A 27,428-nucleotide genomic window follows, 5' to 3' on the forward strand; every position below is an offset into this window, starting at 1 on the left:
TTATTATGGTCAATTATGTGTGAAAAGTGGGAGTGATTTGGTGCAGGCAGTGTGGAGCTATGTGAACGGAATTCATTTGAATGAGTAGTGCCCATGACGCGGGAACGGAATTCATTTGAATGAGTAGTGCCCATGACGCGGAAACGGAATTAATTTGAATGAGTAGTGCCCATGACGCGGGAACGGAATTCATTTGAATGAGTAGTGCCCATGACGCGGGAACGGAATTCATTTGAATGAGTAGTGCCCATGACGCGGGAACGGAATTCATTTGAATGAGTAGTGCCCATGACGCGGGAACGGAATTCATTTGAATGAGTAGTGCCCATGACGCGGGAACAGAATTCATTTAATGAGTAGTGCCCATGACGCGGGAACGGAATTCATTTGAATGAGTAGTGCCCATGACGCGGGAACGGAATTCATTTGAATGAGTAGTGCCCATGACGCGGGAACGGAATTAATTTGAATGAGTAGTGCCCATGACGCGGGAACGGAATGATTAGTGCCCATGACGCGGGAACGGAATGAGTAGTGCCCATGACGCGGGAACGGAATGAGTAGTGCCCATGACGCGGGAACGGAATGAGTAGTGCCCATGACGCGGGAACGGAATGAGTAGTGCCCATGACGCGGGAACGGAATGAGTAGTGCCCATGACGCGGGAACGGAATGAGTAGTGCCCATGACGCGGGAACGGAATTCATTTTATAGGCACTTTTTCTGGGGTCCCAACACGGCCTATTACTGTGTTATTGCTGATCCATTTCCGGTAGTCGTTGCTTAAAGTCCCTATTAGTTAGTAGCAGTACTTATTATTTAGTAGCAGTACTTATTATTTAGTAGCAGTACTTATTATTTAGTAGCAGTACTTGCGCGCTCTGCTTGTGCACAAGTATGCACTTGTGTGCAAGGCGCAACTTGGCACCTCGACAGAGTGCAATTCCAGTTACTTGTGCTAAGTTGCGCAAGCAGAGCACGCAAGTATACACTGACACCACGGCGCGTAAACAGCGCCACAAACGGGGGAAGTTGTGAATTTCACTCATTCACTGCAATGCAATTTGCGGCATTTTCAAAACAATATTGAGCAGAGTAACGATTATCAAACGTATTTGCAATGCCATACGTTGAAAGATCTGTTGCCCGTGGACAAGGCACGCTACCTCCGCAAGTTAGATAGCATCGGCATAGATGTTTGTCCGTATGTGATTAAGGATTGGACCAAGTTGCATTGGAAGCCATAGAAAATTCCAGGGTCAATTCTTACCCCGGATGTGACGTTTTTGGGCGTTCCTGTCTAGCGTGGTGTCAGTGTATAGTGGTTGGCTGGACAGATTAAAAGCAACCTTATTGGTTGTTGATACTGACGTAATTAAGATTAGGTTACACATTTTAACATTACCTTTTACCAGTGGCGTATCCAGGAATTACGTTTTGGCCAGGCAAGATATGTTAATTGTCGTCTCCCCGCGCACAATCGTATCACTAAAGGTTTTCAAAGAGATATACCTGCCAGACGAGTAGGATACAAAGGCTGAAAGGCATGCATTTACATTCCAATGGGTGATTGAGCGTCGCTCTACCGCAACGGCCAATCAGCTGTCCATTTTAATAGTTCTCAGGTCTTGTTTTTGCTTTTTTCTCATTGTATGGATTTTGGCCAGGCCAGAAATGGATTTGGACAGGCGGATGCCTGCCCTCGCCTTATTGTAGATACGCCTCTGCCTTTTACCCACCCGACATTGAAACAAATCTTAATTACGTCACCATCAACAGCCAATTATAACCATGCATACCATACATACAGACCACTTTCAGTCCAGCCGACCACAGTACTTTCAAGTTACATACATGTATACATACAATACAACTGTTATAGCAACATTGTATTTTATATTAATGTCATATTTCTTGCTTGACTTTTCTAATGACATCACGCTTATCAGTCAATCATTGGAATACGCTCAGGCTCTCCTTCAGTCTCTTGAGCAGGCCTCCAACTGTGTTGGGGCTTTATCTCAACGAGACGGAAAATGAATATGTAATTTCCAAATCCAACAATAACCACGTTATCAAAACACTTAACACTCCTCTGAAACAGGTTGATGAAAACAAGTAGCCTATGTGGGTTCATATATCGTCTTCAAACTAGGAAGGGAATGGCCTGGTCAGCCTGCAACGACATGCATAAGGTCTGGTCATCCAAGCTTAGTATGAGGTTCAAAGTAAAAACTGCCAGTGCTACAGAGCTGATAATGATGATCAAATGTGTGCATGAGTGTAACTTGACTCTCTTTCTGTTCTCTGTACAGAAGTAATGCTCTATGTCAGTAGCAGCTTTTACCCTGGATTTTCTTAGCTAGATTTGCTATGCGGGTAAAAATGAGCAATAAATCAAAATCAGTACATTTTAGACAGCTGAGGACCAAGTAGAAATGTTGAAGTGTGCTTCAATAAAGTACTGCAAAAACAAACAAAAAACACACAGTCAATCAAGTCAATTTATTTATCATTGCTGAATCAAAACAGTTTTCTCATCACAATTCAGGTCAAGATCATACATCATTTAGCCAACAATTCACCCATGAGCCGACAGCAAGGACACAATGCATTATGGGACGACAGCACGGACAAACTGTCCTTTACACAATGCATTATGGACACTGATGCATTATGGGAGCATTATTAACTGTTGTAATGCAAAATTTTACTATTTAACTGTTTTAATGCTAATTACACATTGTACCATTTAACTGTTTTAATGCTAATTCATAATTGTACTAAATCCTTTTTTTTTTCTTTTTTTTTAATCCCACGATTTTGCAACCCATTTTTCACCCAGTGTCAATTATCTAATGTAATGTAATACTCTAATTATCTAATGTAATGTAATACTCCCGAAAGTTACAGAAATAAACCTGAGCTTTGCCCTCCCACATACAAGGGATTTCACGCAGTGTTGGGCATTTTAATGCTAATTACGTGTTGTACTATTTAACTGATTTAATGCAAACTCAAGGCTGAAGTGGACAAACAATCAAACAGTACAGCCTTGCCGTGTTAATTTTGTCGACTAAAACTATGAAGGAAAATGTTGGTTGACGAGCGGAGAAGTCCTCTAGTCCTTAAAGTAGGACTTTAAAAAAGTGATTTTATGTTTGGTTTTGGCTCTGATGGCTACGATGCCATCAAGTCCCACCAAAATACATTTGAGTCGACAAAAACAACTGTAGATTTACTCGACTAAAACATATAAAATTAAAAAAACAAAATAAAAATGTACTCAAAAGACTATAGGCTAAAACTAAATCAAAATCAACACTGCAGCCTCGATTAGCGAAACGACCAGTGTTTTATCTTGTGGTCATGTGATGTTTAGCATGGGGGGGGGGGGGGGGGGGGGGGGGTAACGCCCCGCCTTCCTCTGATTGGCCTACCATAGACATGGTAACGCCCCGCCTGCCTCTGATTGGCCTACTGACACAGCCGGTGTCTCCGAGGTGGAAGATACATGCTGGATTGTCTGCCGCGAGGTTACAAGAGAATAACAGCTTGACACGCGCGACAGTAACTTTTAATTTTGTAGAAGAGGCAAACTAATATTGTTTATGCCGTTGGCCTGTTTATTTGTATACATGTGTAAACTTAAAACATTATTGTGCTGTAAAAAGGTATCTTTTCCCTTGATCTTTATCATTTTCAGTTTAATAGTATTAGTTTACTATAATTAGATTAATACACGATAATCAACACTTCATTTAGAACACAGCTAAATCAAATCATAGTACATGCGTGTTAAAATCAATTATTCAATCAAAGCAAACGGCACAAACAATATTAGTTTGCCTCTTCTACAAAAAATAAAGTTACAAGTTACTGTTGCGTGTTGCCATTCTCTTGTACTTGTATTATTTCCCACCACAGAGGACCCTTGCATCTCAGAGGATAGTCAAGACAGGCAGTGTCGGTAGGCCAATCAGAGGCAGGCGGGGTGTTACCATGTCTATGCTCGGACGTAGAATAGATACAGCAATGTCATGCTATGTGATTTGAGCCTGCTGTGTAAATTGTACAGGGTCATCCAGATGCATTATGGGATAAAATGGTAAATGGTGCATTTATATAGCGCCTTTATCCAAGGCCTTTATCCAAGGCGCTTTACATAGATGTGCATTACATTCACCCATTCACACACACATTCATACACTGATGGCAGCGGAAACCATGCAAGGCACCAACCAGCACATCAGGAGCAATTAGGGGTTCAGTGTCTTGCTCAAGGACACTTCGACACTAACTCTGGGGGAGCCCGGGTTCGAACTGGCAACCTTGCGGTTACCATCCGGAAACTCAGGTGGAAGACTTTAGTTAAAGGACAACTTTAGTTTACTTTGGACAGGTGGAAGACTTTAGTTAAAGGACAACTTTAGTTTGGACAGGTGGAAGACTTTAGTTAAAGGACAACTTTAGTTTACTTTGGACAGGTGGAAGACTTTAGTTAAAGGACAACTATAGTTTACTTTGGACAGGTGGAAGACTATAGTTAAAGGACAACTTTAGTTTACTTTGGACAGGTGGAAGACTTTAGTTAAAGGACAACTTTAGTTTACTTTGGACAGGTGGAAGACTTTAGTTAAAGGACAACTTTAGTTTACTTTGGACAGGTGGAAGACTTTAGTTAAAGGACAACTATAGTTTACTTTGGACAGGTGGAAGACTTTAGTTAAAGGACAACTTTAGTTTACTTTGGACAGGTGGAAGACTTTAGTTAAAGGACAACTTTAGTTTACTTTGGACAGGTGGAAGACTTTAGTTAAAGGACAACTTTAGTTTACTTTGGACAGATGGAAGACTTTAGTTAAAGGACAACTTTAGTTTACTTTGGACAGGTGGAAGACTTTAGTTAAAGGACAACTTTAGTTTACTTTGGACAGGTGGAAGACTTTAGTTAAAGGACAACTTTAGTTTACTTTAGACAGATGGAAGACTTTAGTTAAAGGACAACTTTAGTTTTTTTCAACCAAGGATCATTAGGTTGTTATTAGAGAAGGTCAAATATGAGCATATTTTTTATTTTTATTTTGCTGCCTTTTTTCATTTTATTGATTTATATGTTTATATTATTTATTATATATTTATTTTTTCCAAATTTTATAGCGTTTTTCTGAAAAAGGTTGAGAACCACTGACAGAAACATTATGCGACACTGAAGTAACACAGACGTACGCCATATTAGTCCACTTGAAGTAACACTGAAGTAACACGGACGTAACACTGAAGTAACACGGACGTACGCCATATTAGTCCACTTGAAGTAACACTGAAGTAACACGGACATAACACTGAAGTAACACGGACGTACGCCATATTAGTCCACTTGAAGTAACACTGAAGTAACACGGACGTAACACTGAAGTAACACGGACGTACGCCATATTAGTCCACTTGAAGTAACACTGAAGTAACACAGACGTACGCCATATTAGTCCACTTGCCAGAATGTGAACCCGGACATTTTGAGTGCCCTAAAGTTTTATGTTAGAAATGTCAAGTATGGGACCTCATAATTTAGAAACTGCCGGATGCTAACTTGCATATGTTGGGCAATTTCCATAATAGGGGGATAAGTGACCATACCATTAACAACCTATATAAGGAAAAGTTTTCAAAATGTCATCATGCTTTCAGTAGCATGTGACGTGTCAAACTAGCGGGTTTTCATTTCATTCTGAATCCATGCCAAGCATTCATTTTGCACACAAAGAAAACACTCTTTGGGTTAAAAACGGCCATAGCCGTCATCATAAATGTGATGAGGTCATCACATCTGGGCACATTTGGGCAAGTAGCTATGGACGTTTTTAGATGACTTTGGACATGTGATGTTTTTAGATTACTTTGGACAGGTGATGTTTTTAGATGACTTTGGACAGGTGATGTTTTTAGATGACTTTGGACAGGTGATGTTTTTAGATGACGTTGGACAGGTGATGTTTTAGATGACTTTGGACATGAGGTGATGTTTTTAGATGACTTTGGACATGAGGTGATGTTTTTAGATGACTTTGGACATGAGGTGATGTTTTTAGATGACTTTGGACATGAGGTGATGTTTTTAGATGACTTTGGACAGGTGATGTTTTTAGATGACTTTGGACATGAGGTGATGTTTTTAGATGACTTTGGACAGGTGATGTTTTTAGATGACTTTGGACATGAGGTGATGTCACTGTTATGCAACACGGGAGTAGCCGGGTCAGTTTTGTCTTTTTCTTTCCGTAATCTTTGACTCGCGGGACATTGTGCCGTTTTGTGGGACGCGGGACAGACTTTTCGGGACTGTGCTGCGCGATGCCGGACGGTTGGAATGGTTACCCTAATTCTGATAGTCATAATCGGACACACTCTGTGTCCGACACGGTGATCCAGCCACACAGCCAGCGATCCATTCCACATGATCGTGGACGTTGGCGTAGACACCAGGCACCTGACCGCTGCACGACCCGTTCACCCAGCTCACCAAGCCTGCAATGTAGTGAACATCATTGTCCTTGCAGATCAGCGGCCCGCCGGAATCTCCCTGTAACACACACAGAACCATATGGACCACCCTGTAACACACAGAACCACCTGAAGACACACAGAACCATATGGACCACCCTGTAACACACAACCATATGGACCACCCTGTAACACACATAACCATATGGACCACCCTGTAAGACACAGAACCATATGGACCACCCTGTAACACACAGAACCATATGTAACACACAGAACCATATGGACCACCCTGTAACACACAGAACCATATGGACCACCCTGTAACACACACAGAACCACCCTGTAAGACAACAGTGCTGGTTGGCAGGTATCAATACACTTTTGTGCCAGCATGGGTGATTAGATATATTTATTGATCGCCTCTTGTCTCGATTGTTTAACCGTCATGACGTCATGGGCCACTATGCTCGATACCAGGCTTGATAAGCCCAAAGCTTATTGATACCGGGTACTCGATAAGCCCAAAGCTTATTGATACCGGGTACTCGATAAGCCCAAAGCTTATTGATACCAGGCTTGATAAGCCCAAAGCTTATTGATACCAGGCTTGATAAGCCCAAAGCTTATTGATACCGGGTACTCGGTAAGCCCAAAGCTTATTGATACCGGGTACTCGATAAGCCCAAAGCTTATTGATACCGGGTACTCGATAAGCCCAAAGCTTATTGATACCGGGTACTCGATAAGCCCAAAGCTTATTGATAGCGGAGGTACTCGATAAGCCCAAAGCTTATTGATACCGGAGTTACTCAATAAGCCCAAAGCTTATTGATACCGGTTACTCAATAAGCCCAAAGCTTATTGATACCGGGTACTCGATAAGCCCAAAGCTTATTGATAGCGGAGGTACTCGATAAGCCCAAAGCTTATTGATACCGGGTACTCAATAAGCCCAAAGCCTATTGATAGCGGGTACTCGATAAGCCCAAAGCTTATTGGTACCGGAGGTACTCGATAAGCCCAAAGCTTATAGATACCGGGTACTCGATAAGCCCAAAGCTTATTGATACCGGGTACTCGATAAGCCCAAAGCTTATTGATACCGGGTACTCAATAAGCCCAAAGCTTATAGATACCGGGTACTCGATAAGCTTGTTCTCTTTTTGGGGGAATCTGTTCTGGAGCTCCATCCCTACTCCTGGCAGTGGTGACTGCCAAAAGAGTGAGCGACCATATGCACTTTATCATGGGAGAGAGAGAGGAATGACTGAGGTCTCTCTGGGGTAGTTATGAAGACCATGAGGTCCACTGGGGGTAACTCTCTCTGGGGTAGTTATGAAGACCATGAGGTCCACTGGGGGTAACTCTGGGGTAGTTATGAAGACCATGAGGTCCACTGGGGGTAACTCTCTCTGGAGTAGTTATGAAGACCATGAGGTCCACTGGGGTAACTCTCTCTGGGGTAGTTATGAAGACCATGAGGTCCACTGGGGGTAACTCTCTCTGGGGTAGTTATGAAGACCATGAGGTCCACTGGGGGGATCTCTGGGGTAGTTATGAAGACCATGATGTCCACTGGGGGGAACTCTCTCTGGGGTAGTTATGAAGACCATGAGGTCCACTGGGGGTAACTCTGGGGTAGTTATGAAGATCATGAGGTCCCACTGGGGGGAACTCTCTCTGGGGTAGTTATGAAGACCATGAGGTCCACTGGGGAGCTGGGGAGCTCGATACCAGGCTTGATAAGCCCAAAGCTTATTGATACCGGGTACTCGATAAGCCCAAAGCTTATTGATACCGGGTACTCGATAAGCCCAAAGAATCATAGCGCCCCCTGTGTCCCCAGGAATCATAGCGCCCCCTGTGTCCCCAGGAATCATAGCACCCCCTGTGTCCCCAGGAATAATAGCACCCCCTGTGTCCCCAGGAATCATAGCGCCCCCTGTGTCCCCAGGAATCATAGCACCCCCTGTGTCCCCAGGAATAATAGCACCCCCTGTGTCCCCAGGAATCATAGCGCCCCCTGTGTCCCCAGGAATCATAGCACCCCCTGTGTCCCCAGGAATCATAGCGCCCCCTGTTGTCCAGGAATCATAGCACCCCCTGTGTCCCCAGGAATCATAGCGCCCCCTGTGTACCCAGGAATCATAGCACCCCCTGTGTCCCCAGGAATCATAGCGCCCCCTGTGTCCCCAGGAATCATAGCGCCCCCTGTGTCCCCAGGAATCATAGCGCCCCCTGTGTCCCCAGGAATCATAGCGCCCCCTGTGTCCCCAGGAATCATAGCGCCCCCGTGTTTCCCCGTGGAGCCTGCCTGCTCTCACAGTGCTGTCAAATGTGAAAAAAGGAAGAAAACAAATCTGGTCTCGGTCTGGCTTTCAGTGGACTCGACTACAACAGTAACGCACGCGCGCACGCACGCACACGCACACGCACACGCACACTTACACACACACACACACTTACATTACAGAAGTTGACTTTTCCCATGGTGTCTTCTGCACAGATCATGGTGTTGTCGACTTGCAGGGCTCCATAGACATCCGTACAACGCTGCTTAGACATCAGGGTAACGTCTCCATGGGACATTCTGTGTGGCCGGTTAGCTGAGGGACAACAACACACAGACAGGTGGTCAGAACACACAGACAGGTGGTCAGAACAACACAGACAGGTGGTCAGAACACACAGACAGGTGGTCAGAACACAGACAGGTGGTCAGAACAACACAAACAGGTGGTCAGAACAACACAGACAGGTGGTCAGAACACACAGACAGGTGGTCAGAACACAGACAGGTGGTCAGAACAACACAGACAGGTGGTCAGAACACAGACAGGTGGTCAGAACAACACAGACAGGTGGTCAGAACACGACAGGTGGTCAGAACACAGACAGGTGGTCAGAACAACACAGACAGGTGGTCAGAACACAGACAGGTGGTCAGAACACAGACAGGTGGTCAGAACACAGACAGGTGGTCAGAACAACACAGACAGGTGGTCAGAACACACAGCCAGGTGGTCAGAACAACACAGACAGGTGGTCAGAACAACACAGACAGGTGGTCAGAACACAGACAGGTGGTCAGAACAACACAGACAGGTGGTCAGAACACAGACAGGTGGTCAGAACAACACAGACAGGTGGTCAGAACACAGACAGGTGGTCAGAAGCCATCTAGGATCCTGGAGAATCACAACCTGCATAAATCTTTCGATTCTGTGAAAAAGGTATTCGATTTCCTGTTATTTTGTGATTTGAGCCAAATGCTTTTATTTTGAAGGGAGTTTTGTGTGACATAGCCACCTGCACACCGGAAACAAGGACTGTCTAAAGAGGACGAGACGCGAATACCGTACGGGCGACGCCATGTTGCTCCATGGAAGGAAAGAAACATGCGCAGTTGAGACCAGGAAGTTGTACATGCCCAAATTTGTGCATGTACAACTTCCTGGTCTCAACTGCGCATGTTTCTTTCCTTCCATGGAGCACCATGGAGCAACATGGCGTCGCCCGTACGTTCTTCGCGTCTCGTCCTCTTTAGACAGTCCTTGACCGGAAAGAGGAAGGATATTACATAAACAGAGAGAGAAGCTCGAGAGAAGGCGTGCGTTTTGCTGCTGCTACAAAGCAATCTTACGTGCATCTTACTGTTTGTATCTTGAGACATTCAATGATTGTTTTAGCACCCCCCGAAGAGGCATAAGGTTGGTACACATGGACTGTGTTTGCTACATGAAGAGGCATAAGGTTGGTACACATGGACTGTGTTTGCTACATGAAGAGGTATAAGGTTGGTACACATGAACAGTGTTTGCTACATGAAGAGGTATAAGGTTGGTACACATGAACAGTGTTTGCTACATGAAGAGGTATAAGGTTGGTACACATGGACTGTGTTTGCTACATGAAGAGGCATAAGGTTGGTACACATGGACTGTGTTTGCTACATGAAGAGGTATAAGGTTGGTACACATGAACAGTGTTTGCTACATGAAGAGGTATAAGGTTGGTACACATGAACAGTGTTTGCTACATGAAGAGGTATAAGGTTGGTACACATGGACTGTTTGCTACATGAAGAGGTATAAGGTTGGTACACATGAACAGTGTTTGCTACATGAAGAGGCATAAGGTTGGTACACATGGACTGTGTTTGCTACATGAAGAGGTATAAGGTTGGTACACATGAACAGTGTTTGCTACATGAAGAGGTATAAGGTTGGTACACATGAACAGTGTTTGCTACATGAAGAGGTATAAAGTTGGTACACATGAACAGTGTTTGCTACATGAAGAGGTATAAGGTTGGTACACATGGACTGTGTTTGCTGTATGAAGAGGCATAAGGTTGGTACACATGGACTGTGTTTGCTACATGAAGAGGCATACGGTTGGTACACATGGACTGTGTTTGCTACATGCAATACAACACGTTTTTGGAGCTAAAAGGACTATTGCTAAAAATGCATTGTTGAATTGTTTACATCCTGTTCAGTTATGGTAGCCAATATGGAAGGACGGTAAATGAAAGAAACATATTTCTGCAGCAAAGGCACACAGTGCTAATGATAATGCCTTACATATAGCAGAGTTTGCTACTATTTCTGTAAAGTGTTGAAAATGAAAAGTTAGAATTGTACTTGGCAAAGGAAGGTATTTGATATGATTGTATTTCATACATTTTGGATAAAAAGGGTCTTTATTTCATGTCATTATTATATTACACTTAAAAGGGTTAAAAGGAGGTATTTCATTACTTTTGGAGTTAACAGCTGTTAAAAGGAAAAACGAGTTCATTATAATAAGTGCATGGTGATGTTAAAGTCATCAATTCATTGTAATGCGATTACAGTAATTATAATTTCTGACTGATGGTCAAAACCATTTAAAAGGGAATTGTACTGTTTTGAATATGCTAGTTACATTTGGAGCTAATGTGACCTACAGCAATTTTATGGAAAAATATGTGTAATACTAACAGAGTATTTAGTTTTGTGTTCTTTATTTTCTTAAATAAATTCACTACCATCAGTACAAGTATTGACCTTCTCTCGGCGGGGACCGCTACAGTATATATATATATATAAAAATAAAGGGGACTGTCCGGTGACAACTTACCCGGCCACGTAAGTCCCCTAACCTCATATCAGTCTTAACCGGCCACGTAAGTCTCCTAACCTCATATCAGTCTTAACCGGCCACGTAAGTCCCCTAACCTCATATCAGTCTTAACCTGCCACGTAAGTCCCCTAACCTCATATCAGTCCCTTTATTTAGAGGTAATAAAGTTGGCACCTCGACAGAGTGCATTTCTAGGTGTGATTAGTGGTAGACAGTGGTTGGATACGTACCATCTTTAGTTTAAGGTGTGATTAGTGGTAGTCAGTGGTTGGATACATACCATCTTTAGTTTAAGGTGTGATTAGTGGTAGTCAGTGGTTGGATACGTACCATCTTTAGTTTAAGGTGTGATTAGTGGTAGTCAGTGGTTGGATACGTACCATCTTTAGTTTAAGGTGTGATTAGTGGTAGTCAGTGGTTGGATACGTACCATCTATAGTTTAAGGTGTGATTAGTGGTAGTCAGTGGTTGGATACGTACCATCTTTAGTTTAAGGTGTGATTAGTGGTAGTCAGTGGTTGGATACGTACCATCTATAGTTTAAGGTGTGATTAGTGGTAGTCAGTGGTTGGATACGTACCATCTATAGTTTAAGGTGTGATTAGTGGTAGTCAGTGGTTGGATACGTACCATCTATAGTTTAAGGTGTGATTAGTGGTAGTCAGTGGTTGGATACGTACCATCATTAGTTTAAGGTGTGATTAGTGGTAGTCAGTGGTTGGATACGTACCATCTATAGTTTAAGGTGTGATTAGTGGTAGTCAGTGGTTGGATACGTACCATCTATAGTTTAAGGTGTGATTAGTGGTAGTCAGTGGTTGGATACGTACCATCTATAGTTTAAGGTGTGATTAGTGGTAGTCAGTGGTTGGATACGTACCATCTATAGTTTAAGGTGTGATTAGTGGTAGTCAGTGGTTGGATACGTACCATCTATAGTTTAAGGTGTGATTAGTGGTAGTCAGTGGTTGGATACGTACCATCATTAGTTTAAGGTGTGATTAGTGGTAGTCAGTGGTTGGATACGTACCATCTATAGTTTAAGGTGTGATTAGTGGTAGTCAGTGGTTGGATACGTACCATCTATAGTTTAAGGTGTGATTAGTGGTAGTCAGTGGTTGGATACGTACCATCTTTAGTTTAAGGTGTGATTAGTGGTAGACAGTGGTTGGATACGTACCATCTATAGTTTAAGGTGTGATTAGTGGTAGTCAGTGGTTGGATACGTACCATCTATAGTTTAAGGTGTGATTAGTGGTAGTCAGTGGTTGGATACGTACCATCTATAGTTTAAGGTGTGATTAGTGGTAGTCAGTGGTTGGATACGTACCATCTATAGTTTAAGGTGTGATTAGTGGTAGTCAGTGGTTGGATACGTACCATCTTTAGTTTAAGGTGTGATTAGTGGTAGTCAGTGGTTGGATACGTACCATCTATAGTTTAAGGTGTGATTAGTGGTAGTCAGTGGTTGGATACGTACCATCTTTAGTTTTGCCCCATCCAGAGATCACACACTGCTTTCCATCGGGGAAGATCTTGTTTGGCAGACAGGCAGTTTTAACATAGCTGTTTCCATTGGCACAGAATGCTCCGTTGGTGAAACTCAGCTGGAGTAATGCTGACACAGTAAACACAATAGTTCCATAACATTAGCATTAGTGAGGCGTAGGTGGTGCCCGGCCAGGAGTCAACCCACAGTGCCTAGTCCCTCCACATCACTGAGGATACGTCCCAGGTGATGGCCTTGGGATACATCACTGAGGATACGTCCCAGGTGATGACCTTGGGATACATCACTGAGGATACGTCCCAGGTGATGACCTTGGGATACATCACTGAGGATACGTCCCAGGTGATGACCTTGGGATACATCACTGAGGATAAGTCCCAGGTGATGACCTTGGGATACATCACTGAGGATACGTCCCATGTGATGACCTTGTGATACATCACTGAGGATACGTCCCAGGTGATGACCTTGGGATACATCACTGAGGATACGTCCCAGGTGAGGACCTTGGGATACATCACTGAGGATACGTCCCAGGTGATGACCTTGGGATACATCACTGAGGATACGTCCCAGGTGATGACCTTGGGATACATCACTGATGATACGTCCCAGGTGACCTTGGGATACATCACTGAGGATACGTCCCAGGTGATGACCTTGGGATACATCACTGAGGATACGTCCCAGGTGATGACCTTGGGTTACATCACTGAGGATACGTCCCAGGTGCATCAATGTGATGTCTTTAAGTTCTCTGACTGACATGATGTCATCATTTAGACTTTAAGCATGCTGTGTGACTGACCTACAGTAAATGGATGGACCAATCAGAGACATACAGTAAATGGATGGACCAATCAGAGACCTACAGTAAATGGATGGACCAATCAGAGACATACAGTAAATGGATGGACCAATCAGAGACATACAGTAAATGGATGGACCAATCAGAGACATACAGTAAATGGATGGACCAATCAGAGACATACAGTAAATGGATGGACCAATCAGTGACATACGGTAAATGCATGACTCACCAATGTCATTACTTCCAGTGCTCTTCCTGAAATCCACATGAATGAAGTCTCTCTCCACGGCGATGACCTGGTCTGACTCTTCATGTCTCCCATTGTCCACTCCCCCCACCACCACCTGCATGTCCATGGAGCTGTTACTGGAGGAACAACAGACAGTCAGTCATTAAGACCACCTGCATGTCCATGGAGCTGTTACTGGAGAGGAACAACAGACAGTCAGTCATTAAGACCACCTGCATGTCCATGGAGCTGTTACTGGAGGAACAACAGACAGTCAGTCATTAAGACCACCTGCATGTCCATGGAGCTGTTACTGGAGAAACAACAGACAGTCAGTTATCCCAGAGAGACATACATTATTCTGTCTCCAAAACTATGGAATGAACTTCCCATTGCAGTCAGAACTACAGACTCACTCCCAATCTAAGCTATGGAATGAACTTCCCATTGCAGTCAGAACTGCAGACTCACTCCCAATCTAAACTATGGAATGAATTTCCCATTGCAGTCAGAACTGCAGACTCACTCCCAATCTAAACGATGGAATGAACTTCCCATTGCAGTCAGAACCACAGACTCACTCCCAATCTAAACTATGGAATGAACTTCCCATTGCAGTCAGAACTACAGACTCACTCCCAATCTAAACTATGGAATGAACTTCCCATTGCAGTCAGAACTACAGACTCACTCCCAATCTAAACTATGGAATGAACTTCCCATTGCAGTCAGAACTGCAAACTCACTCCCAATCTAAACTATGGAATGAACTTCCCATTGCAGTCAGAACTGCAGACTCACTCCCAATCTAAACTATGGAATGAACTTCCCATTGCAGTTAGAACTGCACACTCACTCCCAATCTAAACTATGGAATGAACTTCCCATTGCAGTCAGAACTGCAGACTCACTCCCAATCTAAACTATGGAATGAACTTCCCATTGCAGTCAGAACTGCAGACTCACTCGCAATCTAAACTATGGAATGAACTTCCCATTGCAGTCAGAACTGCAGACTCACTCGCAATCTAAACTATGGAATGAACTTCCCATTGCAGTCAGAACTGCACACTCACTCGCAATCTAAACTATGGAATGAACTTCCCATTGCAGTCAGAACTGCACACTCACTCCCAATCTAAACTATGGAATGAACTTCCCATTGCAGTCAGAACTGCAGACTCACTCCCAATCTAAACGATGGAATGAACTTCCCATTGCAGTCAGAACCACAGACTCACTCCCAATCTAAACTATGGAATGAACTTCCCATTGCAGTCAGAACTACAGACTCACTCCCAATCTAAACTATGGAATGAACTTCCCATTGCAGTCAGAACTGCAGACTCACTCCCAATCTAAACTATGGAATGAACTTCCCATTGCAGTCAGAACTGCAGACTCACTCCCAATCTAAACTATGGAATGAACTTCCCATTGCAGTTAGAACTGCACACTCACTCCCAATCTAAACTATGGAATGAACTTCCCATTGCAGTCAGAACTGCAGACTCACTCCCAATCTAAACTATGGAATGAACTTCCCATTGCAGTAAGAACTACAGACTCACTCCCAATCTAAACTATGGAATGAACTTCCCATTGCAGTCAGAACTACAGACTCACTCGCAATCTAAAGTATGGAATGAACTTCCCATTGCAGTCAGAACTGCAGACTCACTCCCAATCTAAACTATGGAATGAACTTCCCATTGCAGTCAGAACTACAGACTCACTCCCAATCTAAAATATGGAATGAACTCCCCATTGCAGTCAGAACTGCAGACTCACTCCCAATCTAAACTATGGAATGAACTTCACATTGCAGTCAGAACTACAGACTCACTCTTAATCTACCGTAAACTATGGAATGAACTTCACATTACAATGAACTGCAGACTCACTCCCAATCTAAACTATGGAATGAACTTCCCATTGCAGTCAGAACTGCAGACTCACTCCCAATCTAAACTATGGAATGAACTTCCCATTGCAGTCAGAACTGCAAACTCACTCCCAATCTAAACTATGGAATGCATACCCGAGGCAGGTTTGGCGAAAGGGCCTTTCTGTGTGGAGTTTGCATGTTCTCTCCGTGTCCCCTAGGGTAGGTACCCTCACAAAAAACATGCAGTAATCCTGGTCTCTAAACTGCCTCCCCCTGGCCAGCCGGGGGGAGGAACTGGTTGGAATAACGTGTTCCTTCCACGCGCTACGTCCAACCAGGGAAACTCCCCCCTGTCAGGTGTAAAGGAGCAACTTGGACACTCAGGCATGAAGGAAGCATGAGTTCAAGTCTGTTGCTCTCCCCAGGTTGGCGGAGGATGTGTAGAGCCCAGGATCACATTAGATAATTGACAGGGGTGAAAAATGCGTTACAAAATTGTGGGATAAACAAATCTAAACTATGGAATGAACTGAATGGAATGAACACACATAGCATTTAAATTTTAGAGCATCTTACATGCAGTGAGCAGCCGTGAGGACCCAACAGGACGCGATGAGGACGCCTCCACAGTGGTGTCCGAACGGATCCAATGTTTCTTTGAGTCTGCGCTGCAGAGACACCTGCCATGGATGCTCTCCTGGACGGGACAGAGTGCCTTCGAGGACCGCGAATGTAATGCCATTCTGGTCCGTATGCCTGCCACACTGGCCTGGGTCAGATGGAGAGACAGAGCATGAGGACATTTATTTAATTTAACCTTTATTTTACCAGTAGAAACACATTGAGACTGAGACTCTTTTTCAAGTGGGAACTGGCCAAGAGGCAGAAACCAAATGACACTTCAATGCTATGTTGTACATGTCAAATAATACATCCATGACATACTTCAAGAAACCTATACAACACATCTCCAAAATGGTACACTAACAGTGACCGGGCGAAAGAACATTGTGCACAGAGCAAATACACAATGTACATTATAAACAGGGAGAATATAAACATAGGCCTGAAGAAAGGCTAGTACACATCTGGACATGTGCAGGTGTTGGACTGTACATCTGGACATGTGCAGGTGTTGGACTGTACGTCTGGACATGTGCAGGTGTTGGACTGTACATCTGGACATGTGCAGGTGTTGGACTGTACATCTGGACATGTGCAGGTGTTGGACTGTACATCTGGACATGTGCAGGTGTTGGACTGTACATCTGGACATGTGCAGGTGTTGGACTGTACATCTGGACATGTGCAGGTGTTGGACTGTACATCCGGACATGTGCAGGTGTTGGACTGTACATCCGGACATGTGCAGGTGTTGGACTGTACATCTGGACATGTGCAGGTGTTGGACTGTACATCCGGACATGTGCAGGTGTTGGACTGTACATCTGGACATGTGCAGGTGTTGGACTGTACATCTGGACATGTGCAGGTGTTGGACTGTACATCCGGACATGTGCAGGTGTTGGACTGTACATCCGGACATGTGCAGGTGTTTGACTGTACATCCGGACATGTGCAGGTGTTGGACTGTACATCTGGACATGTGCAGGTGTTGGACTGTACATCTGGACATGTGCAGGTGTTGGACTGTACATCTGGACATGTGCAGGTGTTGGATTGTACATCCGGACATGTGCAGGTGTTGGACTGTACATCTGGACATGTGCAGGTGTTGGACTGTACATCCGGACATGTGCAGGTGTTGGACTGTACATCCGGACATATGCAGGTGTTGGACTGTACATCTAAGACATGTGCAGGTGTTGGACTGTACATCCGGACATATGCAGGTGTTGGACTGTACATCTAAGACATGTGCAGGTGTTGGACTGTACATCTGGACATGTGCAGGTGTTGGACTGTACATCTGGACATGTGCAGGTGTTGGACTGTACATCTAAGACATGTGCAGATGTTGGACTGTACGTCTAAGATGATGCTTTTGAAACTCCTCAAAGGAACTTTCAAGGGCAATTTTAGTCTGAACTGCAGGTCATTCCACGACCACTATAGCAAGATTTGAAGGCTGGCACTACACACCGCAGCCAGACATTTGATCTGAGGTGTAGACCGTTCTTCACCAAATTGAATTTGGGGGAAATGTAAGGAGGAAGATCACCAAGTATGGCTTTATAAATGAAAATGATGCCAATGATGTTCTGAAAGGTGAGCTAGTTATGAATCTACAACATGGTACAGATAGATATGAATCTACAGCATGGTACAGATAGATATGAATCTACAGCATGGTACAGATAGATATGAATCTACAACATGGTACAGATAGATATGAATCTACAACATGGTACAGATAGATATGAATCTACAACATGGTACAGATAGATATGAATCTACAACATGGTACAGATAGATATGAATCTACAACATGGTACAGATAGATATGAATCTACAGCATAGTACAGATAGATATGAATCTACAACATGGTACAGATAGATATGAATCTACAACATGGTACAGATAGATATGAATCTAAAGCATGGTACAGATATATATGAATCTACAGCATGGTACAGATAGATATGAATCTACAACATGGTACAGATAGATATGAATCTACAACATGGTACAGATAGATATGAATCTACAACATGGTACAGATAGATATGAATCTACAGTTTGGCGGAGGTGGAGGAGGTGGAGGAGGTGGAGGAGGATCAAGCAAACCTATAAATGGTATCACCATAGTGAGTCCAACTGGGACAGAAAGAGACCAGTGTTTTTGTCGGGAATGTGGAATATTTTGGCCACTATTACAAACCACTGGAATATATTCAGGCATATTTTCGTGAAACGGACCTACATTTGCGCCCGGGTGATTCTTCAGAGGTCAGTGAAATACTCAGAGGTCAGTGAAATACTCAGAGGTCAGTGAAATACTCAGAGGTCAGTGAAATACTCAGAGGTCAGTGAAATACGCAGAGGTCAGTGAAATACTCAGAGGTCAGTGAAATACTCAGAGGTCAGTGAAATACTCAGAGGTCAGTGAAATACTCAGAGGTCAGTGAAATACTCAGAGGTCAGTGAAATACTCAGAGGTCAGTGAAATACTCAGAGGTCAGTGAAATACTCAGAGGTCAGTGAAATACTCAGGTCAGTGAAATACTCAGCAGTGAAGCTTATTTGACCGTTTCAATTATCAGCCGTCAACGTGTTAACACTCCGATTGCCCGGGGTTATTTAATCCATTACATCATAGCGCCTGGCGATTTATAGCAGCGGAGCACTTTTAGCAGCTAAATGTAGCCAAAACACTCTAGAGGCGACAACAACGGGAGGTATGATTAAATCTACCGCGACTAGCGACGGGACCGTGGTGGGCCGTCTAACACAGGATCTTTTCTTAGAATTGGACGGGATGATTTAGATCAAGAGTTATTAACGTTTTAAGATTTTCGTTCTCGTCTGCTAAACAGGGGGGGAACATTTTCGATGACGTCCCACTGTTGTGCAACAGGCGCTCCTAGGCTGTGGAGCGATGCGATCGGTTTTGATATCAATAAACGTCTTTTGGATAAAACATCGTCCTGGGTGTTACTAATATAAAGGACGGTGAACTTCGTCCTGGGTGTTACTAATAGAAAGGACGGTGAACTTCGTCCTGGGCGCTGGGTGTTACTAATATAAAGGACGGTGAACTTCGTCCTGGGCGCTGGGTGTTACTAATATAAAGGACGGTGAACTTCGTCCTGGGCGCTGGGTGTTACTAATATAAAGGACGGTGAACTTCGTCCTGGGCGCTGGGTGTTACTAATATAAAGGACGGTGAACTTCGTCCTGGGCGCTGGGTGTTACTAATATAAAGGACGGTGAACTTCGTCCTGGGTGTTACTAATAGAAAGGACGGTGAACTTCGTCCTGGGTGTTACTAATAGAAAGGACGGTGAACTTCGTCCTGGGCGTTTGGGGTGTTACTAATAGAAAGGACGGTGAACTTCGTCCTGGGTGTCACTAATAGAAAGGACGGTGAACTTCGTCCTGGGTGTTACTAATAGAAAGGACGGTGAACTTGGTCCTGGGTGTTACTAATAGAAAGGACGGTGAACTTCGTCCTGGGTGTTACTAATAGAAAGGACGGTGAACTTCGTCCTGGGTGTTACTAATAGAAAGGACGGTGAACTTCGTCCTGGGCGATCGGGGTGTTAATAATGATAAAACGTCACAACACTGATGAACACTTACCTTCACATGTCAGAGTCAAAGGTGTCCATTTTCCATCCATACACGTCACATCGGGGCGTCCTCCGGTCGAGGTGTATCCCACCATGCAGTCGTACAACACCTTGGCTTTGGGTGTGTACAGGATTTGTAGCGTGCTGATCATGATGCTGTTCATACGGTAGAACTCTGGAGGTACACAGTGGTTTGGACGCCGCGGAGCTGTGGAGAGATGAGCAAGATGACTGTATCTGTACATGTGTGTATTGTGTACTGAGTATTTGTATTGTGTGTATTGAGTATTTGTATTGTGTACTGAGTATTTGTATTGTGTACTGAGTATTTGCATTGTGTACTGAGTATTTGTATTGTGTACTGAGTATTTGTATTGTGTATTGAGTATTTGTATTGTGTACTGAGTATTTGTATTGTGTACTGCATATTTAGTCTTCAAAATAAAAGTCCCCGCTGCATCCAACACAGTATAAAGGGCCTTTCAAACGGGACACGTTGTTGCCTGGGTCAACGGCAGCTCTGCTACAGGTCTGTTCAAGAGGGGCATGTTGTTGCCTGGGTCAACGGCAGCTCTGCTACAGGTCTGTTCAAGAGGGACACGTTGTTGCCTGGGTCAACGGCAGCTCTGCTACAGGTCTGTTCAAGAGGGACACGTTGTTGCCTGGGTCAACGGCAGCTCTGCTACAGGTCTGTTCAAGAGGGACACGTTGTTGCCTGGGTCAACGGCAGCTCTGCTACAGGTCTGTTCAAGAGGGACACGTTGTTGCCTGGGTCAACGGCAGCTCTGCTACAGGTCTGTTCAAGAGGGACACGTTGTTGCCTGGGTCAACGGCAGCTAGACTACGGGTGCGTTCCATCTAGACTATGGGTGCGTTCCATCTAGACTACGGGTGCGTTCCATCTAGACTACGGGTGCGTTCCATATAGACTACGGGTGCGTTCCATCTAGACTATGGGTGCGTTCCATCTAGACTATGGGTGCGTTCCATCTAGACTACGGGTGCGTTCCATCTAGACTACGGGTGCGTTACACTTTTATATTATATGATTGTGAATGTGAAGGGAATTCCTGACCTGCCCGCAGCCCGCGTTCCTTTTTGCTCGTATAAATAACCACCCGATCCCCCCCCCTCCTCAGACAGTCCCTCCTCCGACGGTCTTTGCAAATAACGGACACTACAACAGGAATTATAGGTAGTCTCTCTGACTTACATATTCAGTTCAGTTCAGTCCACATATAAATAAATACATTTTTGTCACCGTCATTCATAGAAGTCTGTGCATTCAGGCATGCACAGAGAGAAATTAACTATAGCTAGTGGCTTGTTGTGGTCCTTTCACTTTCACATAGGCTATAGGCTACTGTATCATTCTGAAGCTCTATTAATTCAGCGAAAATGTGTCTCTTCAACAAACAGCAAAGCTTTTTAGTTTAATGTGTGTGCGTGTGTGTGTGCATGTGTGTGTTGGGTCAGCGACAGCGTCTCATCAGCCGCAGCGGCCGGGAGCTAGTGGATGGGGGGTGGGGGGTGCATAGTATCGGGTTTCAAGCAGTGTTTTCTGTGCCACATGTGGAGGAGGCGACTTATGTCACTGGAGAAGGAAAAAAACATGTACACGTGATGCGGAAATCCGCAGCGAGGAGACAACATACCCCACCGAGCCTGCACCTGATGTACACTCGCTCTATGCGGTCTCGGAGAGCCCACTCGGCTCCTCCACTCGACTCCACTCTCCTCCTCGATGAAGCACTTTAACAATCGGAACGTTAACCATTTCCGGGTCAACCTGGAATGACCCAGAGTGATCGAGTGGGAGTGAGCGAGTGGCCGAGATTTTGGGTATTGGAATTTGGCTTATGTCTAGGCAGCGCGCGCGCGCATGATGTATATTTATCACAGAGTTACCAAAATGTGTCTTAACAGTGATGGTCGAGTGTGGAAGAAAGGAAGCAAGCAGGTTGGTAGTCGTCACATCTGATCAGGTTTATTGAACAGAATAACTCAGTACAAGGCACCACGGGCAGTAGTCACATCGTAAGCTAATCAGTGTGAACTCTTCCAAGTTTCACAGCGTCAACGTATTTACTAACTTTTAGATCCCGCCTCTCCGGACACTCACAGGATCTTCCGGTGAAGGAGGAGGGACCCATGGCATTCAGCTCATATAATGAACTATATGTTTTATACCAAATAGGACTAATTCAATATCTATACTATATATGAAGTACATTGTTTAACACATGTAATGAAATAGTTCAAACTATATTGTTTAACCAGTCTTAAATGATTAAGCACAAATACATTGTATACTAATGTCAATTCTGGAGCAGAGAGCAGGAGCCCTCTGCCACACACACACCCCCACAGCTGTTGTATAGCCGTTGGAGATAAGCACTGTCCTTAAGATTAGGTCAGGACAGCACCCCCGACCCCCCTGGGGTGTTTTAGCAGCATTCTAACAAAAGGCTTTGTTTTTACGGACTGATTGTAAATAACTCTAAGCCGTTTTTACTCTGTGTTAGTCACCACAGTATCGTATGTCTCAACTTACAGTTCTCCTCTTGTGTGCAGTCTATGCACCTAGCTGTCTATTCAAATATCAACTAATTGATATATACGTGTCCATGTCTATAAAATATCCATCACGCACACACACTGATAAGCTGACATGTTGGTGTGATCTTTTTCCACCCTAAAACATGATCATCAGGAATTATTATTATTATTATTATTATTATTATTAGTCAGTAATAATAAGGAACATACAGTCAGTATTGAGTCAGTAATAAGGAGAATAAAGGAGTAATTCAAAAGTAATGAATCAAATCATTGTGATGAACATTCAGTGGTCAACGTTACCTGGAACACATCTGGGGATCTCACAGAACTCCCAGAGTTTCTGTGGGTCAGTGGTGTAACACCATGGCTTCCTCTCACCGTCTGGATTACGGCAGTAGTTGTTCTCCAGACCGCTGATAAACACATGGAGGTAGACAGTAGGTAGGAAGTACACACACACACACACACACACACACACACACACACACACACACACACACACACACACACACACACACACACACACACACACACACACACACACACACACACACACACACACACACACACACACACACACACACACACACACACACACACAGCTCAACAGACAGACAGACAGACAGCTCAACAGACAGACAGACAGACAGTAGATGTTTACTGGGTGTTCTTACGCGTGTGGACGGTTCTCGGGCGTTGACGAGGTGTGTCTGTGAGGTGTCTGGACCGACCAGCTCTGGCAGGTTCTCCCAGAGGTCGTCATGGCAACCGTCCCTCGGTAGTTCTCACCACAGAGGGTGAAGCAGGACAGCTCTGGAACGAAGGGCTCTGATAGGTGGAGAGGACAGGAAGTAGATGGATGAGAGGACAGGAAGTAGATAGAAAGAGAGAACAGGAAGTAGATGGATGGAGCGGACAGGAAATAGATAGGTGGAGAGGACAGGAAGTAGATAGATTCAGAGAGCAGAGGAGAGGATTTAGTTAAATACTGCATGCGTGCGTGTGTGCGTGCGTTGTGAAGAACATTCAGTGGTCAAGGTTTACCTGGCTGTCCAACACATCTGGGGATCTCACAGACCTCCCAGCGTTCCTGTGGGTCAGTGGTGTGACACCATGGCTTAATGTCACCGTCTGGATTACGGCAGTAGTTGTTGTTCTCCAGACCGCTGATAAACACATGGAGGTAGACAGTATAGGTAGGAAGTACACACACACACACACACACACACACACACACACACACACACACACACACACACACACACACACACACACACACACACACACACACACACACACACACACACACACACACACACACACACACACACACACACACACACACAATAGATCAGGCTATATTTGTATTGAGGAACCAGAACTAAACACAAGTCATAAACACATGATGACATCACCATTCAAATGTAGCTTTTTAAAATATAGTGCGTGCGTGCGTGCGTGCGTGCGTGCGTGCGTGCTCCCAACATGGAACCACTGCTGTAGAGCAGTAGATGTTGTTTATTCTTGTTCTTGTTGTTGTTATTGTTGTTGTGGTTGTTGTTGTCGTCATCCCTGTGTCGAGCAGTAGATGTTAGGATGGATGTTCTCACCTGCATGGACGGCCCTCGGGCGTTACGGTGTGGCTGTGAGGTGTCTGGACCGACCAGCTCTGGCAGGTTCTCCCAGAGGTCGTCTTGGAAACCGTCCCTCGGTAGTTCATGCCCCGGCCAGTGTAGCAGGTCTGGTCTAGAACTATGGATGACAGGACAGGAAGTAGGAGATGGATGGACAGGAAGTAGGAGATGGATGGAGAGGACAGGACAGGAAGTAGGAGATGGATGGACAGGAAGTAGGAGATGGATGGACAGGAAGTAGGAGATGGATGGAGAGGACAGGACAGGAAGTAGGAGATGGATGGACAGGAAGTAGGAGATGGATGGAGAGGACAGGACAGGAAGTAGGAGATGGATGGACAGGAAGTAGGAGATGGATGGACAGGAAGTAGGAGATGGATGGAGAGGACAGGACAGGAAGTAGGAGATGGATGGACAGGAAGTAGGAGATGGATATTGAGGAGTGGACAGGACAGGAAGTAGGAGATGGACAGGACAGGAAGTAGGAGATGGATGGACAGGAAGTAGGAGGGGTGGTCCCCCAACCCAATAGCTACGAGCTACGAGCTTGTAGATCTGCTATTTTTCAATAGCTAAAGTGTAACATAATGCTTAAGACACCAAAAGGGGTTCCCGCCCAGAATGGATTAATGTGCAACAGTGTTTTCTCACTCAGCAGTAAACAAACTGACGTACAGTATTAGGGCCAAATTTACGTCATTGCTAAAGCCCTTATCCCTAAACTTCTTAGCCTTTTTTACTACTTTGACAAAACATTGGTGTGCGGCTCGGCCGGGAACGGTGTGCCTGTGCTTATATTTCCGTTACGCGTTACCATGGCGACATAATTCGCCAAAAAAAACAAATTATGGGTGGGGCGAGAGGCGGCGAAATTCAGGTAGAAGAGTGGTCTTATTCGGACGCACGCACGCACGCACGCACGCACGCACGCACGCACGCACGCTTTAACACACCTCTCCATTATAGGCATTATGTATGCAGCATCAGCAAGCATTATACATATTATTAGCGCCATAATATTAGAGCCACCCACTTTACTGTAATTATTAAATTGGCAATTACAGACGACAAACTCCACAGCAGACAGTTTAGCAGTTTAGGGAAAAAGAAAAGATGCTGTCGGTACATCATGCACAGCAGCATACCTGGATTTACACGGGACCAAACGTAGCCTTGCGTTCTGGTGTGTTGCTGATGAAACTTTTTGCATGGTATCGTGTCCAACTTGTGCTTCCAGTTTGTTTGCTCTGCTGTTTCGCCATGCTTTTTTGTTTGTTTGTTTTTTTTCGTGGCTACTAGTCTGTCGCTCTGTGATAGACGTCAATACGTTCACGTATAGGCTGACCTGTCTGTCAGTCACCTTAGATTGACGTGACGTGAGGTGGGCAGGGCATGTCCTATCATAGATATATATAAGAAAGCTAGATGGCGCTAGACCCGCGCTCTGGCCAATGGAGAGCGACGTTGCTACGTGGCTGCCATCTTACCGAGGGGCAGCATAACATTGTGTCTATGGGGCATGTACTTTTTAAATAACCATAACTGCCAATTTTCATCGGTTTGGTTTGTTATAAACGTCAGAGACGTCCGCATACTTATATGCTTTTATACGACGTTCATATAAAAAACAAAATCATGCAGATAAGCGTTTGTAAATCCGTCAAAATTTGAGGGAGTTATGACTATTTTTGTTCGAGCTGCCATAGAACATACTGTACTGTAGCCCCGAAGCAAGATGGCAGCGGGTGAACTACGTCAGAGACTCTGCCTTGAGCCATCTAGCCTTTATATACAGTATGTCTATGGGGCCTATGGGCAGGGCAGGGCATATGGGCAGGGCCTATGGGCAGGGCAGGGCATTTTCCAGCCATTCAGTTGCAAAAAATAAAAAAATATATATATATTGTTTTTTCTTTTACAAAATAATTTGGCGACCCCCAGAGGGGTTGTGTGAGAGATCTCTCTCTCTCTCTCTCTCTCTCTCTCTCTCTCTCTCTCTCTCTCTCTCTCTCTCTCTCTCTCTCTCCTCTCTCTCTCTCTCTCTCTCTCTCTCTCTCTCATCTCTCTCTCTCTCTCTCTCTCTCTCTCTCCTCTCTCTCTCTCACTCTCTACTCTCTCTCTCTCTCTCTCTCTATGCCACACACACAGGAACAGCCAAATGTTTGTGACAGCGTGTAGCCTAGCCTACATGGGGTTGCAGCGAGACAGGACGTTACATCTTGATTTTCATGAAATAATGAACTCTCTTTCTCTCTCCGTGTACGCGCACACACACACACACGAGCTAGTCGAAGAAGCATGGCTTGACTTCAAAACCAAATTTACATCAGTACTAAACAACATGGCTCCTTTGAGAACCATCAGGGTCAAAACCCGCTCGGAACCATGGATGAATTCGGACATACTGACTGCAATGAAAGCCAGAGCCAAAAAATGCTCTGAACTTCTCAAATGCAAGTCCAAGCTAGCCAGGCGCTTCGACAGTGATCACCAAACCCAACAAGCTAAGAAACATTGTATCTACCATGACTAAATCTGCTAAAAGTAACTTCATCAACGATAAGGCAGAGGAAATCAAAAACAATCCTCGGGAGCTCTGGAAGCTTCTAAACAATCAACTAGGCTGCAGTCAGAAACTAAAAACCAGGTTTACAAACATAAACATCAAATCGAACGACACCCTCATCACTGACAAGCTAGATGTGGCCAACTACTTAAACATCTTCTTTACAAACATTGCAACAACGCTGGTTAACAAACTGCCCTCCCACTCTGGGCGTTTTGGTGTAGAGCACATCAAAGCCTTCTACAAAAACCTAGGTGTTTGTAAAGATGATTTTAAACTGAAAATGGTAACAACTGAGGAGGTACTTAAAAGACTGCGTGCCCTTCAACCCCACAAGGCC

The 27,428-nt window shown here is 44.5% G+C and overlaps 1 protein-coding gene across 1 annotated transcript in view; it reads right to left on the reverse strand.

Annotated features, from left to right (window-relative positions):
- Nucleotides 1-4,715: 4,715 nt before the first annotated feature.
- Nucleotides 4,716-27,428, reverse strand: part of LOC306919037 (chymotrypsinogen A-like) — a 52,615-nt gene continuing 29,902 nt past the window's right edge. Inside the window, exons 3-9 of the mRNA XM_079531884.1 lie at nt 20,337-20,534; nt 16,649-16,841; nt 14,185-14,321; nt 13,115-13,252; nt 8,974-9,113; nt 5,476-6,583; nt 4,716-5,209 (exon numbers count right to left, since the gene is read on the reverse strand). Coding sequence (XP_079388010.1) covers nt 6,380-6,583; nt 8,974-9,113; nt 13,115-13,252; nt 14,185-14,321; nt 16,649-16,841; nt 20,337-20,534 — 1,010 coding nt within the window. The 3' untranslated portion in view covers nt 4,716-5,209; nt 5,476-6,379. The remainder of the gene's footprint in view (nt 5,210-5,475; nt 6,584-8,973; nt 9,114-13,114; nt 13,253-14,184; nt 14,322-16,648; nt 16,842-20,336; nt 20,535-27,428) is intronic.

Source organism: Electrona antarctica (assembly GCF_951216825.1).
Source record: "Electrona antarctica genome assembly, contig: scaffold_413, whole genome shotgun sequence".
In the NCBI taxonomy this organism is placed as follows: Eukaryota; Metazoa; Chordata; class Actinopteri; order Myctophiformes; family Myctophidae; genus Electrona; species Electrona antarctica.